Genomic DNA, 14,864 nt, shown 5'->3' with positions numbered 1-14,864 from the left:
GGTATGTACATGACCTAACTTGGCCTATGCAGTTGGTCAGGTAAGCAAATATATGTCGAATCCCAGAATAGAGCATTGGAAAGCAGTGAAATGGATATTTGGGCATATGTGGGAATATCAAATTATTTTCTTGCGTTTGGAAAAGAAAATAATTCATAGTGTTGGTTGGGTCTGCCGACTTTGACTATGCCGGAGACTTGGACAATAGGAGGTCAACCACTGCTTATGTCTTTATTTTTGGTGGAGGATGTTATAACGTAGGGTTAACCAAAAAGAGATCTTTATTCGAATCAAATGGAAGTAAAGAACCACAGAGAAAAACCAATTCGCTCTATTGAGTCCTATGGCCACGACGTTCAGTCATCATCATATCATGCTTTAAATGCAGCATTATTTTTTGGTGGACCAACTTCTAGAATGTGGTTGAGGTTTCTTTTCCATTTTAGGTAGGTGCGAACAAACTGAATCCACTTGAGGTAATTCCTCCCATTAAATCTATAGCACGTGCAAATATTATATAAATCTTCAATTTTTGGATTGCATATGCTTCTTCAAGTTGGTAAGGTTCTGGGGGCCATTGACATGGTGGAAGAAAAACAACAATCACGGTTGCAGAAAGCTTATGCGATTAAGGCTAAAAAAACGACAGATGGTAGGGCTGGCAATGAAGGCACAACCAAGATGCTATATTTGAGGCAATCAAAAGGTTCTTTCTGAACCAAGCTCTGATACCATGTCCAGAAATGAATGGGAAAATGTTTCGTATTGTATGGGTTGTTTCACATACTATATATCGGGATACACAAAAAGAATAAAAAAAAAAATCTAAACTGTTCCCACAATTCTAGGCAATAAATTAGCCTATCCTAATCCCTTGAAGTAAGGGATTTTAATTCATCATATTTCTATTTAATAATTTGTAAATCTACATTAATTATATCTACATCAATCTAGTCATATATTTCGACAAATGTATAGACACCATGGAACTTTTTATCAAATGTAACAAACAATACAGGAAAAAAAATAATAATAATTGGCAAGAAAAGAGGTGAAAATCAAAGATAGCACGACCGAATTAACATAAAGGAAAGACAAAAGGACAAATCAAGCCCAATTGAGGCAATCAATAAGAGTCCTAACCTCCGCAATTTGCAAGTGTTTTCAATTATATAGGAAACAAAAACAATTAGTTGAGTTAGAACCATCTTAGTCCAAATATTATGTATTTGTTAAATATGCAGTTGTCCGTTCTTATGTGTTTGGAAAGGAAAGACAAGAAAGCAATTGATGATTCATCATTCATAATTAGAAAACAAGTATACCGAATAGAAGTAATGTTTCATGCGCTTTACACACCGTGTATTCTAGATTCGAAAAAGGTTGCTCCACATCTCGCAGAACAAAAGGTCGACTGTTAATATAAACCACCTGTTTCATACACACATAATGAAGATATGAACATTACATTGAATTCCAAAATCCATGAACCATTGTTATCAAGGGTGTTTAAAAATGTGTTCCACGTTTGGCAATGCAAACTTTGATGTTAGGAAAAATAATAAGTAAGGAAGATACACCTGCACTGCTTATTTCATCGCTTCCTATTTTTAAATTCTTCCATGTATAAAAGTATTCCATATATCTCACAGAACCTGTAAAATGCAATGACCTAGAGTTTTTCGAATGCGTGCAACTAAGTGTGTATGTGCATTTACCGGCTCCTCACGAAGGTTTATCCAAAGTACACGTATCTGATCCCCTTTCATGTGAGCCCCAATGTGCGTGAGAACATTCCGGATGCCATCAATGGTTGGAATGGCAACACCATGAACAGGTAATGAATTTGCCTATATTAATGAGAATTGAGGTAAGCAACACACAATGTTATAAATCTTCAACACGTTGTCAGTATTTAAAGACATTTAAAAGCTTAGCATTGAGAAGACAAGGATGAATATTTAGCAACACCATCCAAAAATAAATAAGCTAAGTTGTCAAATTAATTAGCAAATAAATAATAGAAGTCAAGAACATACAAGCAACATTGTTGCACTTAGATAAGAACGGAAAGGAACTAATAAACGTTGCAAGCTTCAGTTAGAAAACGAAAACAATCGCAACCTAAAAGAGAACCTTGCGGTAATTGGGTGCACCATCAATATGGGGAACCAAGCGCTTGTTGTGGCAACCAGGAAAATGGTCGGTCTTGAGAATAGTTTTCTTACCCAGTACCGATCCATCTCTCTGTTTTATTACTTGTTCTGGTTCCTTTGGTATCGACATGTTCGCACTTACAATTCACTCCTCCAGTAATCAGTTCTTGATTTACGACACGTACAATTGATTGGTAAGATCAAGATGCTCGGACTTTCCACGATCTTGGAACTGGTGGAGGATACCTAGGTCAAAAAAGAAAGAGGAACTGCGCCCGGCTGCGGTTTCCTCGGCTGGTCGCCTTGCATATCAGTTCTCGTCACTGTCGTTAGGATTAGGAAGCACCTCTCAGCTTAAAAAAGATATATACATAATAATAATAATGAAAACCTGGTTGCAATTTTACCCTGGGCTTAGCAATGCGCTCAACAATGAAATACAAGAAATGAGCCTGATCAAAGAGAATACAAGAAATGGGCTCTTGTGATGGTTTAGTTTCGGATTGGTCTTTCAAATTTGGGATAGAAAGGCTAAAAGCCCTCCCTTTTATCATCTAGAGCACAAGAAACTCTGGTCAGCAATATATATCTTTTATATTTTCCTCTGTATTGTTGTAAACGAATATGGAGGGTGTGTTTCTTTCGAATTTGAAAATTTTAGTTTGAGTTGTATTTGAATTTCATAATACGTTTGGAGATTTATGTTTTTTTAGATTTGTGTGTTTGGTTTAAATTTTGAGATTTTGATATGTATTAATTTGATAGTTAATAATATAATAATGTAAATATATATTAAATTAAATTATGATTTGAGTATCTATTTATATTAATTATAAACAAATTTTAATATGTTTTTATTTATTTATATTATATAAAATTTTATTATTTTTAAATTATTGATATACATGAATATAATTTATAAAAATTTAATTATTAAAATAATTTAATAATTTATTTTTTGCAAGCTACATGTTCGTCTCAAGCCGCATGCATTTTGCTGTGTGGATAGTTGGGCACGTTATAACTATTGATGTTAGGTATCATATGGAAGGTTCAGCGTTGTTTTTTTTTATATATAAAAAAGTTTTATAAATTTATGTGTCAAAATAAAATATTATATTTTTTATGAATAAAAAAGTTATTACTTCCTTCAGTCTCAAAAAAAGTGCAATATTTGCATTTGATATTAGTTTTTAGATTGATAGTATTAAATAGATTAATTTAAAAATTAGATGATGTGACGGAGAGAAAAATGTATATTTTATTTTATTTTTTATTTGAATTGTGTGATGTGATAAATTGTAGGGTAGAGATTAAATATAATTAATTATTTTTTATTTTAAAAATATTACAGGGTATTTGAAACGAAGGAAATATTATTATTTATTTTTATTAAAATTTGTGTCCAAATATTTGAGTATAAATTTACTCGAGGGAGGGAGAAATTACTTTTAATGTTATTTTGTATTCTACGTTGTATATGTTTGAATAAATATTTATTACAAATAGTTGATACAGTTATTTAGATTGATAAATATATATGAAAAATAAATTTTAATTTTAGAGTTGATAGGCTTAGTATTGATTGGTTGGTGTTATGCCTTGGGCATTTTGCCTTTGGCCTTTGATACTTAGACTACATAGATTTGTCTGGTCTATTTTGTTTGACTTGGACTATATATCTTGTATTTGTAGAACTACGTATGGCTTGATCTTGTTTGGGTACGTAGGCAACCCACTTTGGGTGCAGCCATTGCAATATAATTTTTTTTAAAAAAACCTAAACCCTAAGCCATCCACTGACTTCCTAGCCATCATAAACCCTAACCGCGACTTCGCCACTGTTGTTCCACCACTTCGTCATTTTTCAATCAAAACTGTCATTAAGCTATCCGTTGATCCAACCATTTTTCGGCCACCGCACTACCGCCATTGTCTTCATCAACACCAAAAATCTTGAACCTAGTTACTCGCACAGCTGTATCACCGTTAGAGGCACCGGAAATACCCCCGATCAAAATCCATCCAAAACTGCATCATTGGAAAACTGCCCTCCCAGCCGGGTTTAGGATTTATGGTTTAGAGATGCAACTTGGCGGATATCTCATATATACAGAGAAATGAACCGCGTCTCGGTTGCCTTAGCGACTCTGGCGGTTTTTTTTATTGAGCAAACACTTCTCCCGACAGAAATGCCTTTGTCGATCAAAAGGTATTCTTCGAGCAGATGCAGATGGTCTCCCGATTTTCTATTTCAGGTAGCAAGCTTCACCCTCTTACTTGTTATTTGGGATACTTAGTGTTGATATTACTTAGACTTGATAAGGTCAGTATTGTTTTTTTGGTGTTAATGACTTAGGTATGTTGCCTTTGGCCTTTGATACTTAGACTACCCAGGCTTGTCTGATCCATTTTGTTTGACTAGGACTGTCTAGTTTATATCAACAGAACTACGTATGGCTTGATCCCATTTGGGTACGTAGGCAGCCCACTTTGGGTGCAGCCATTGCTATATAGTTTTTAAGAAAAAAATCTCTAAACCCTAAACCATCCATCGACTTCCCAGCCAAGAGAAACCCTAATCCCGACTTCGCCACTACTGTTCCACAACTTTGCCATTTTCCGATCAAAACTGCCATTAAGCTACCGTTGATCCAATGATTTTCTGGCCACCGCACTACCGCCATCGTCTTTATCAGCCCCAAAAATCCTAAACGTGGTTACTCGCACAGCTGTATCGCCGTCGGAGGCGCCGGAAATACCCCCGATCAAAATCTATCCAAAATTGCATCGCTGGAAAACTTCCCTTCCACCCGGGTTCAGGGTTTATGGTTTAAAGATGGTACTTGGCAGATATCTTACACATACAAAGAGAGGAACCGTGTCTTTGATGCCTTAGCGACTTTGGCGGTTTCTTTTTTCGAATGAGCGGACACTTCTCCCGACAGATATGCCTTCGTCGATCAAAAGTCTTATTCGAGCGGATGCAGATGGTCTCTCGACATTCTATTTCAGGTACAAAGATTCACCCTCTTACTTTTTATTTTGGGATACTTAGTGTTGATATTACTTAGACTTGATAGGGTCAGTATTGCTTGGTTGGTGTATGCCTTAGGTATATTGCCTTTGGCCTTTGATACTTAGACTACCCAGGCTTGTCTGATCCATTTTTTTTGACTGGGACTGTATAGCTTATATCATAAGAACTACGTATGGCTTGATCCCGTTTGGGTACGTAGGCAGCCCACTTTGGGTGCAGCCATTGGTATATAGTTTTTATGAAAAAAAACCCTAACCCCTAAACCATCCACCGACTTTTCAGCCATCAGAAACCCTAAGCCCGACTTCGCCACTGCTATTCCACAACTTCGCCATTTTCAGATCAAAACTGCCATTAAGCTATCCGTTGATCCAGCCACTTCCGGCCACTGCACTACCGCCATCGTCTTTATCAGCCTAAAAAACCCTAAACCTGGTTAGTCGCATAGCAGTATCACCGTTGGAGGCCCCGAAAATTCCCCCGATCAAAATCTATCCGAAATTGCATTGCCGGAAAACTTTCCTTCCACCCGGGTAGGGTTTATGGTTTAGAGATGGTACTTGGCAGATATCTTACACATACAAAGAGAGGAACCGTGTCTTTGATGCCTTAGCGACTTTGGCGGTTTCTTTTTTCGAATGAGCGGACACTTCTCCCGACAGATATGCCTTCGTCGATCAAAAGTCTTATTCGAGCGGATGCAGATGGTCTCTCAACATTCTATTTCAGGTACAAAGATTCACCATCTTACTTTTTATTTTGGGATACTTAGTGTTGATATTACCTAGACTTGATAGGGTCAGTATTGCTTGGTTGGTGTTGATGCCTTAGGTATATTGCCTTTGGCCTTTGATACTTAGACTACCCAGACTTGTCTGATCCATTTTTTTTGACTGGGACTGTATAGCTTATATCATAAGAACTACGTATGGCTTGATCCCGTTTGGGTACGTAGGCAGCCCACTTTGGGTGCAGCCATTGGTATATAGTTTTTATGAAAAAAAACCCTAACCCCTAAACCATCCACCGACTTTTCAGCCATCAGAAACCCTAAGCCCGACTTCGCCACTGCTATTCCACAACTTCGCCATTTTCAGATCAAAACTGCCATTAAGCTATCCGTTGATCCAGCCACTTCCGGCCACTGCACTACCGCCATCGTCTTTATCAGCCTAAAAAACCCTAAACCTGGTTAGTCGCATAGCAGTATCACTGTTGGAGGCCCCGAAAATACCCCCGATCAAAATCTATCCGAAATTGCATCGCCGGAAAACTTCCCTTCCACCCGGGTTCAGTGTTTATGGTTTAGAGATGGTACTTGGCAGATATCTTACACATACAAAGAGAGGAACCGTGTCTTTGATGCCTTAGCGACTTTGGCGGTTTCTTTTTTCGAATAAGCGGACACTTGTCCCGACAGATATGCCTTCGTCGATCAAAAGTCTTATTCGAGCGGATGCAGATGGTCTCTTGACATTCTATTTCCGGTAGAAAGATTCACCCTCTTACTTTTTATTTTGGGATACTTAGTGTTGATATTACTTAGACTTGATAGGGTCAGTATTGCTTGGTTGGTGTTGATGCCTTAGGTATGTTGCCTTTGGCCTTTGATACTTAGACTACCCAGGCTTGTCTGATCTATTTTGTTTGACTGAGACTGTATAGCTGATACTTAGACTAAACTTGGTTAGTCGCACAGTAGTATCACCGTTGGAGGCCCCGAAAATACCCCCGATCAAAATCTATCCGAAATTGCATCGCCGGAAAACTTCCTTTCCACCCGGGTTCAGGGTTTATGGTTTAGAGATGGTACTTGGCAGATATCTTACACATACAAAGAGAGTAACCGTGTCTTTGATGCCTTAGCGACTTTGGCAGTTTCTTTCTTCAAATGAACGGACACTTCTCCCGACAGATATGCCTTCGTCGATCAAAAGTCTCATTCGAGCGGATGCAGATGGTCTCTCGACATTCTATTTCAGGTAGAAAGATTCACCCTCTTACTTGTTATTTTGGGATACTTAGTGTTGATATTACTTAGACTTGATAGGGTCAGTATTGCTTGGTTGGTGTTGATGCCTTAGGTATGTTGCCTTTGGCCTTTGATACTTAGACTACCCAGGCTTGTTTGATCTATTTTGTTTGACTGAGACTGTATAGCCTGCATCAGCAGAACTACATATGGCTTGATCCCGTTTTGGTACGTATGCAGCCCCACTTTGGGTGCAGCCATTGTTATATAGTTTTTAAGAAAAAAACCCTAACCCCTAACCATCCACCGACTTCCCAGCCACTGCTGTTCCACAACTTCGCCATTTTCCGATCAAAACCGCCATTAAGCTATCCATTGATCCAGCCACTTCCGATCACTGCACTACCGTCATCGTCTTTATTAACCCCAAAAACCCTAAATATAGTTACTCGCACAGCAGTATCGCCATTGGAGGCCCCAAAACTACCCCGATAAAAATTCATGCAAAACTGCATCGCCAGAAAACTGCACCTTAGGCCGGGTTTAGGGTTTATGGTTTAGAGATGCAACTTAGCGGATATCTTATATATACAGAGAAAAGAACCGTGTCTCGGATGCCTTAGCGATTCTGGCAGTTTTTTTTTAGCGGACACTTCTCCCGACAGATATGCCTTCGTCGATCAAAAGTCTCCTTCGAGCGGATGCAGATGGTCTCCCGACATTCTATTTTAGGTAGCAAGCTCCACCCTCTTATTTTTATTTTAGGATAATTAGTGTTGATATTACTTAGACTTGATAGGGTCAGTATTGCTTGGTTGGTGTTGATGCCTTAGGTATGTTACCTTTGGCCTTTGATACTTAGATTACCCAGGCTTGTCTGATCCATTTTGTTTGAGCGGGAATGTACAGCTTATATTAGAAGAACTACGTATGGCTTGATCCCGTTTGGGTACGTAGGCAGCGCACTTTGGGTGCAGCCATTGCTATATAGTTTTTAAGAAAATCCCCTAAACTGTAAACCATCCACCGACTTCCCTGCCAAGAGAAACCCTAATCCCGACTTCGCCATTACTTTTCCACAACTTTGCCATTTTCCGATCAAAACCGCCATTAAGCTAGCGTTGATCAAACCATTTTCTGGCCACCGCACTACCGCCATCGTCTTCATCTGCCCTAAAAACCCCAAACGTAGTTACTCGCACAGCTATATCACCGTCGGAGGCACCGGAAATACCCCCGATCAAAATCCACATAAAACTGGATCGTTGGAAAACTTCCCCTCCGCCCGGGTATAGGGTTTATGGTTTAGAGATGCATCATGGCGGATATCTCATATATATAGAGAAAGGAACCGTGCCTCGAATGCCTTAGCGACTTTGGCGGTTTCTTTTTCAATTAAGCAAACACTTCTCCCGAAAGATATGCCTTCGTTGATCAAAAGTCTCATTCGAGCGGTTCAGGGTTCAGGGTTCAGGGTTCAGGGTTCAGGGTTCAGGGTTCAGGGTTCAGGGTTCAGGGTTGAGGGTTCGGGGTTTGGGGTTCGGGGTTTGGGGTTCGGGGTTCGGGGTTCGGGGTTCGGGGTTCGGGGTTCGGGGTTGGGGGTTCGGGGTTCGGGGTTCGGGGTTCGGGGTTCGGGGTTCGGGGTTTGGGGTTTGGGGTTTGGGGTTTGGGGTTTAGGGCTTAGGGTTTAGGGCTTAGGGTTTAGGGTTTAGGGTTTAGGGTTTAGGGTTTAGGGTTTAGGGTTTAGGGTTTAGGGTTTAGGGTTTAGGGTTTAGGGTTCGGGTTTAGGGTTCGGGTTTAGGGTTTAGGGTTTAGGGTTTAGGGTTTAGGGTTTAAGGTTTAGGGTTTAGGGTTTAGGGTTTAGGGTTTAGGGTTTAGGGTTTAGGGTTTTTTTTTTTTTTTTTTTTTTTTTTTTTTTAAAACTATATAGCAGTGGCTGAACCCAAAGTGGGCTGCCTACGTACCCGAACGGGATCAAGCCATACGTAGTTCTTAGTAGAGCTACATAGTCCAAGAAAACAAACATGCATGACAGGCCTAGGTAATCAAAGTATCAACACCAATCAACACTAAGCCAATCAAGCTAAGAGTAAGTAACGTCATACCAATACGAGGCCTACACCCGGAAACGGAAGCCCGGAAGTCCGTCAGCATCCGCTCGAAGGAGGCCTCTAGTCGCCCGAGGGAGATCCATCGGAAGAAGTATCCGCTCCGTCGGAAGGGAGACCGCCGTCGTCGCTAAAATATCCGCAACACGGTTCCCCTCCCGATAAATGTGCGAGATCCTCCAAGTCGTATCCCGTAAGCGCATGCGAAGAGTAAGAAGACACCTCTGAAGCGACCAATGACTCATCGAGGAGGAGATCAGAGAAATACATGCCGTCGAGTCTGTCTCAATCCACAACGGCACCAATCCTCGATCAATCGCAATCCCAACTCCCCTCTGAATCGCTGTCAGCTCTGCCAGAGTGTTCGTCGCGTGTGAAATCGGAACCTGATATGCGACGATCACTGCTCCAGTCGAATCCCGGATAAGACCGGCCGCTCCTGCCGCCCCGGGATTGCCAAGCGAAGCACCATCGGTGTTAAGCTTGAACCATCCCGGGGACGGTGCCTCCCAACGCACCATAATCGGAGGTCGAGGGACCGGAGGGGGATATCGAAATCCAAGCCCATCAGCAATATGGAGATCGCCCTCCCAATGTCGACGCAGAAGGACCCTAGCCCGCCATAGGGTCTGTAAATGCGCATGAATCCGCCAAATGATCCTCTCGGAAGACACTCGAAGCCCCCTGTGCTTCGCGTCATTCCGAGCTGTCCAAATGAACCAGAATACCAATAATGGAACATACGCCCTAATACTCTGAGAACGCGTCGAAGAGAGTCTCCATGATGACACCAACAAATGCGGGGTGTGTGTCTCCGGCAACGATATCCCAAATAATGCTGCAAAGTGCCCCCAGACTCTCATGGCAACTCCCGAATCAATAAAGACATGTGGGATAGTCTCTATCTCCGCATGACAACAGTGGCAGCGCGATACAATCGGAATCCCATAGTGCTGAAGGATCTCATCCATCGGTATACGCCGCCGAAACAGTCTCCACAAAAAGACCGACATCATCGGGGTCAGGATCCGTGACCATAGTAAGCCCGAAAGCCAACTCTGTACCCCTGTGTCTCGACAAAGCTCCCAAGCTGAGGAGGTAGTAAATGTACCGGATGCCGAAGCCATCCAACTCATCCGATCCTCTGTCAACCTGTCGAAGGGGATCTCAATAACACGCTGTACTAAAGCCTCCGGAAGATAAGCACGTAGTCGCCCACTATCCCACGACCCCTCTGTCCACATATCTCGGACCAGTATCGACGGAGGCGGCCGGCTGTCTCCCCGGAAGGTCGAAAGGGGCTGCTCCCCGAACCATCTGTCCTCCCAAAAGAAACACTCCCCTCGACCTAGCGTCCAGAATATCTGTAACTGGACCTCCTCCCTAACACGGCACAAGCGCTTCCACACCGGGCTGTCGTATATCCGACAAGGGGCTCTCCCCGGGAAGGAATTGCGAAAGTACTTGTGCCGCATCGCCTGCGCCCACAATGAAGAACCCTCCCGAAGCTTCCACCAAAGCTTCATAGAGAAGGCATGAACCAAATCTGATAATCTCCTAACTCCCAATCCACCCTCATCCTGCGGCCGTGCCGCATCTGCCCACGAAATCCAATGACGCTGGCGATGACCATGATACGAGCCCCAAAAGAAACGTGCGCAGATCTGCTCAACCTCATGAAGGATCGACTGCGGAGGATGCAGGACCTGAAGTAAGTATAGTGGTAGGGATAAGAGTGTGCTCCGGATAAGCTGTAATCGACCTCCATGTGATAGTACAGCCCGGTCCCAGCTGCTCAAATACCTCCGAAGCTTCCCCAGAAGCTCCTCATACAATATGCTCCTCTGATTCCCCACATAGAGGGGCGCACCAAGGTAAGTAAGGGGTAGGTCAGCCACTCTGAAGCCCGTGACTGACTGAAGCTGCTCCCGGACCTCCCCCGGGCATCGTCGACTAAAAACAATCGAGCTCTTCTGACAGTTGACCTTTTGGCCGGTGATCCTCGCATAATCGGCCAAAAAAGTCGTCAAAGAGCTCATCTGCTCCCCACAGGCACTCGCAAATATCAGCACATCATCGGCATATGCTAAGTGAGACAACCGAAACCCTCCTCTACACCGAAAGTAAAGCTCCGGATGTCCCTGGTAAAGACGCTCCAAACCCCTCGACAGCAGGTCCGCCGCAAGCACAAATAAAGTAGGCGACAACGGGTCTCCCTGCCGGACCCCCCTGGAGGATTTAAAAAATCCCCCAAGGTCTCCGTTAATCAAAACGGAGTAGTAAGCATGCTCTACACAATGCATCACCAATGTAATAAACGCCTCCGCAAAACCGAACCTCAACAAGGCATGTCTCAAAAAACGCCAAGACACCCGATCATATGCCTTATTAAGGTCCAGTTTCAGAAGCACGTTGTGCGACGTGCCTCTAAGGTTCAAGTCATGAACCATCTCAGATGCCATCAGAATGTTATCCGCAATCGCACGCCCCTTCACAAATCCGCTCTGATGCGGTGAAAGGAGGCGCGGTAGTAAAGTCCCAAGGCGCACCGTGAGCAACTTCGTGATGATCTTGTTGCTCACGTTGCACAGACTAATCGGCCGATAATCAGCCCAAGACTCTGGGGCATCCCTCTTCGGGATGAGGACAATGGTGGTGGCCGTATAAAACTTCGGGAGCGGGGTCCCCGAAAAGAAATCCAATACAGCTGCTAACACATCCGGACCAACAATCTCCCAACAAGCTCTGTAAAAAGCTGCCGAGTATCCATCCGGACCTGCCACACTATCCGGATCTATCGAGAATACGGTCTCCCGAACCTCTGCCAACGTCGGTGGCGCTAAAAGCCGCCGGTTCTCCTCCGGGGGAACCTGCGGCGGCATATCCGCCAAATCATCCATACCCGAGGTATCTGCGTCATCCATTTCCCCGAACATCGAGGCAAAGTAAGATACGGCCGATGCCTTGATGTCCGAATGCTCCGTAAGCTCCCTGTCACCATCTCGCATGTAAAATATAGAAGCCCGTCGACGGCGCTCCCGGACCATCGAGTGAAACATCCGGGAGTTCCTCTCCCCATCGACGGCCCATCTACACGCGGCCTTCTGCCGCCAAAAAGCCTCCTCCAGCGCAATGGCATGTGTCAAAGCTGCCGCACTACGCTGTCGGCGCATCAAAGTAGCCTCCGAGGGATCTCTGTCATACTCAGCCTCACACTCTGCAGCCTCCCTCTCGGCCTCCGCCAACAAATGAAACACATCGCCAAACACATGACGATTCCACCACCTCAATAACCGCTTGAGCCTCCCTAGCTTCAAGCGTAGGTTGAGAAACCCCGACACCCCAGTAGGGACCTCCCAACTCTCCCGAACTCTGTCCAGAAATGAGTGATGGCGAATCCACATGCTCTGGAATCGAAATGCTGACGAAACTCGATGTCGCTCATGTGAGACCTGAACCAGAAGGGGCGCGTGATCCGAACACATCCGTGGAAGGTGCCGAACCTGTGTGGTCTCCGCAAACTCCTCCCACGAACTGCTATAAAGTATCCGATCCAGGCGCTTCCACACCCGCCGGTTCGTCCAGGTAAACTGAGGACCCTCAAAACCGGCATCTATCAATCCAGCATCAAGGAGAGCGCCCGAAAAATCCTGAATCGATCGCAGCCGCGGCCGTCCTGGGCCCTCCCTCTCCGATATATCTGCGATGGCATTAAAGTCGCCACCGACTATCCAAGGAACCCCAACAGCTGAGACTGCTGTCTCCTCCAAGAATCCCCATATCTCCCGACGCCTGACAACACTACATCTCCCATAAACCCCTGTCAGCAGAAGGGGTCGACGAATCTGTGGTGACGATAACTGCACATGAATCCACTGATCGTCACTCGCAACCATCTGACACTGGAATGAACTATCGACAAACAACCAAATCGTGTTCGCCTCATTCCCTATCATATGAGCAAATCCGAGGCGACGACAGAAGTACTCTGGTGCTGCCTCGACCATAGGCTCCAGTAGGAGCAGTATGCGCACCCGATGCGCGCGACACAAGTAGTGAATCTCCCGCTGGGCTCGGGGGTTCCCAGCACCCCGAACATTCCAAACTAAAAATGAGAAATCAGTCATAGGAACGTGGTGACGGACGAACGCGCCTGAAGGCGGGCAATACTACGAGTGATGCGGCGGCTCACCTCAGGGAGTGGCGGTCTACTCTGTACACTGACTCCCGAAGGAACCTCAGACTCCTCCCTCTCTGGGGAACCAATCATCCCCTCAGGCTCCACCATCAAAGGAGTCAAGACAGGGGGTGGCTCCGATGTAACCCGATAAGACTGTCGAAGATCATCTATCTCCGATGAAGGCCCAGAACTCTCCTGAGACAGGACCCCTGAAACAAAGCTCCCATCCCCACGAGGAGAAAGAGCTAACACATCGAACAAGGAAGGTGGGGAACTGTCCTCAATAAGCGGCGAGCCAGCCAAATCCAAAGATGGAGAATGCGGAGAATGCACCTCTCTGCTATCCAGTCGGCCGGGAGGCTCTAGAACATCCTCAGGGCGAGGGGACAACTCCCCCTGTAACAAATCAGTACCTCCATCGGGAGCACACAGGGTATCCCTCTCCAATAAGGATCCAGAACTCTCCCTCAATACAGTACTCCAATCTCTGCAGGGGGAACCACACAAGGATGGCGGGGTACCATCCTTGAGAAGTGGTGAATCCTCCGACACAATGTCAAACGACGAGGAACTCTCATCCCGACTAGGGCCAAATCTGCACGATGTCTCTGGGATATCCTCAGCTATCACTACCTTCCCTCTGTCCCGACGGGAAGGCAGTATCTCCTGAACCACAGGGCTCTCTATCATCATGGAGCCCGAATCCCGATCCACCTCCACTGACACAGGCGGAGTCACATCAATCAACTGATCCTGGAGAACGATAGGGGTAGCAGGGGGATCAACAATGCAAGCACCCAGAGCAGTAGTCCGACCGCCAGGCAGTAAGGTCCTCCTAACGGTATCCGAATCCAATCTGTCCTCCGGAACAGTAACCCTCTCAATAGGGCCCTCTGAATCTAATCTAACACTCGGAGCAGTAACTCGAATGCCCGACGAAAGGACCCTCTCAACAACTGATGCGCTAGCCCCCGGAACAGTGACCCGAATGCCAGACGTAAGAACTCTCTCAACCCCTGTCTGGCCCTGTCGACGTCTCCGCTGCCTACGCCTCCGTCTCCTACGGCCTGTCGGCGCAGCCGCAGCCGCAGAAACATCCCTCCCCTCGATAGGAGGCACAATCTGCTCCTCAATAGGAGGCACAACCCGCTCCTCAATAGGAGGCACAACCCGCTCCTCAATAGGAGGCACCATCTCCGCCGGTTGGGGACCTCTCCTAGCCTCCATCGCTCCCCGAGAAGGTCCCAACCGACGGCAATCAACAACTGTATGCCCCAAAGTATGACAAGAAACACAGTAACGAGGGAGCCTCTCGTACATCACCCTCTGCTCTATCCTGGCACCCCCCAAATCTATCAAAAATCTGTCAACCAACGGCTGTGACACATCAATCTCAATGCAGACTCGT

General features: G+C 45.1%; 1 protein-coding gene across 4 annotated transcripts in view; it reads right to left on the bottom strand.

Moving 5' to 3' along the window:
- The window catches only part of LOC127258753 (uncharacterized), a 33,587-nt gene extending 30,897 nt beyond the window's left edge, over positions 1-2,690 (bottom strand). For 2 of the 4 annotated variants that reach the window (XM_051285717.1, XM_051285718.1), the window contains exons 1-4: positions 2,564-2,690; positions 2,137-2,479; positions 1,719-1,850; positions 1,360-1,431 (exon numbers count right to left, since the gene is read on the bottom strand). In XM_051285717.1, the coding sequence (XP_051141674.1) occupies positions 1,360-1,431; positions 1,719-1,850; positions 2,137-2,286 (354 nt within the window). In that variant the 5' untranslated portion in view covers positions 2,287-2,479; positions 2,564-2,690. Of the gene's footprint in view, positions 1-1,359; positions 1,432-1,718; positions 1,851-2,124; positions 2,480-2,563 lie in introns of those variants that run through there. The other 2 variants (XM_051285719.1, XM_051285720.1) reach the window with 2 other exon arrangements.
- Positions 2,691-14,864: the final 12,174 nt, after the last annotated feature.

This window comes from Andrographis paniculata, unplaced genomic scaffold, assembly GCF_009805555.1.
Source record: "Andrographis paniculata isolate CXL003 unplaced genomic scaffold, ASM980555v1 Contig5END, whole genome shotgun sequence".
Lineage (NCBI taxonomy): Eukaryota > Viridiplantae > Streptophyta > Magnoliopsida > Lamiales > Acanthaceae > Andrographis > Andrographis paniculata.
Note: the sequence above shows the minus strand (reverse complement) of the source record. Positions and strands in the feature narration are given on the sequence as shown.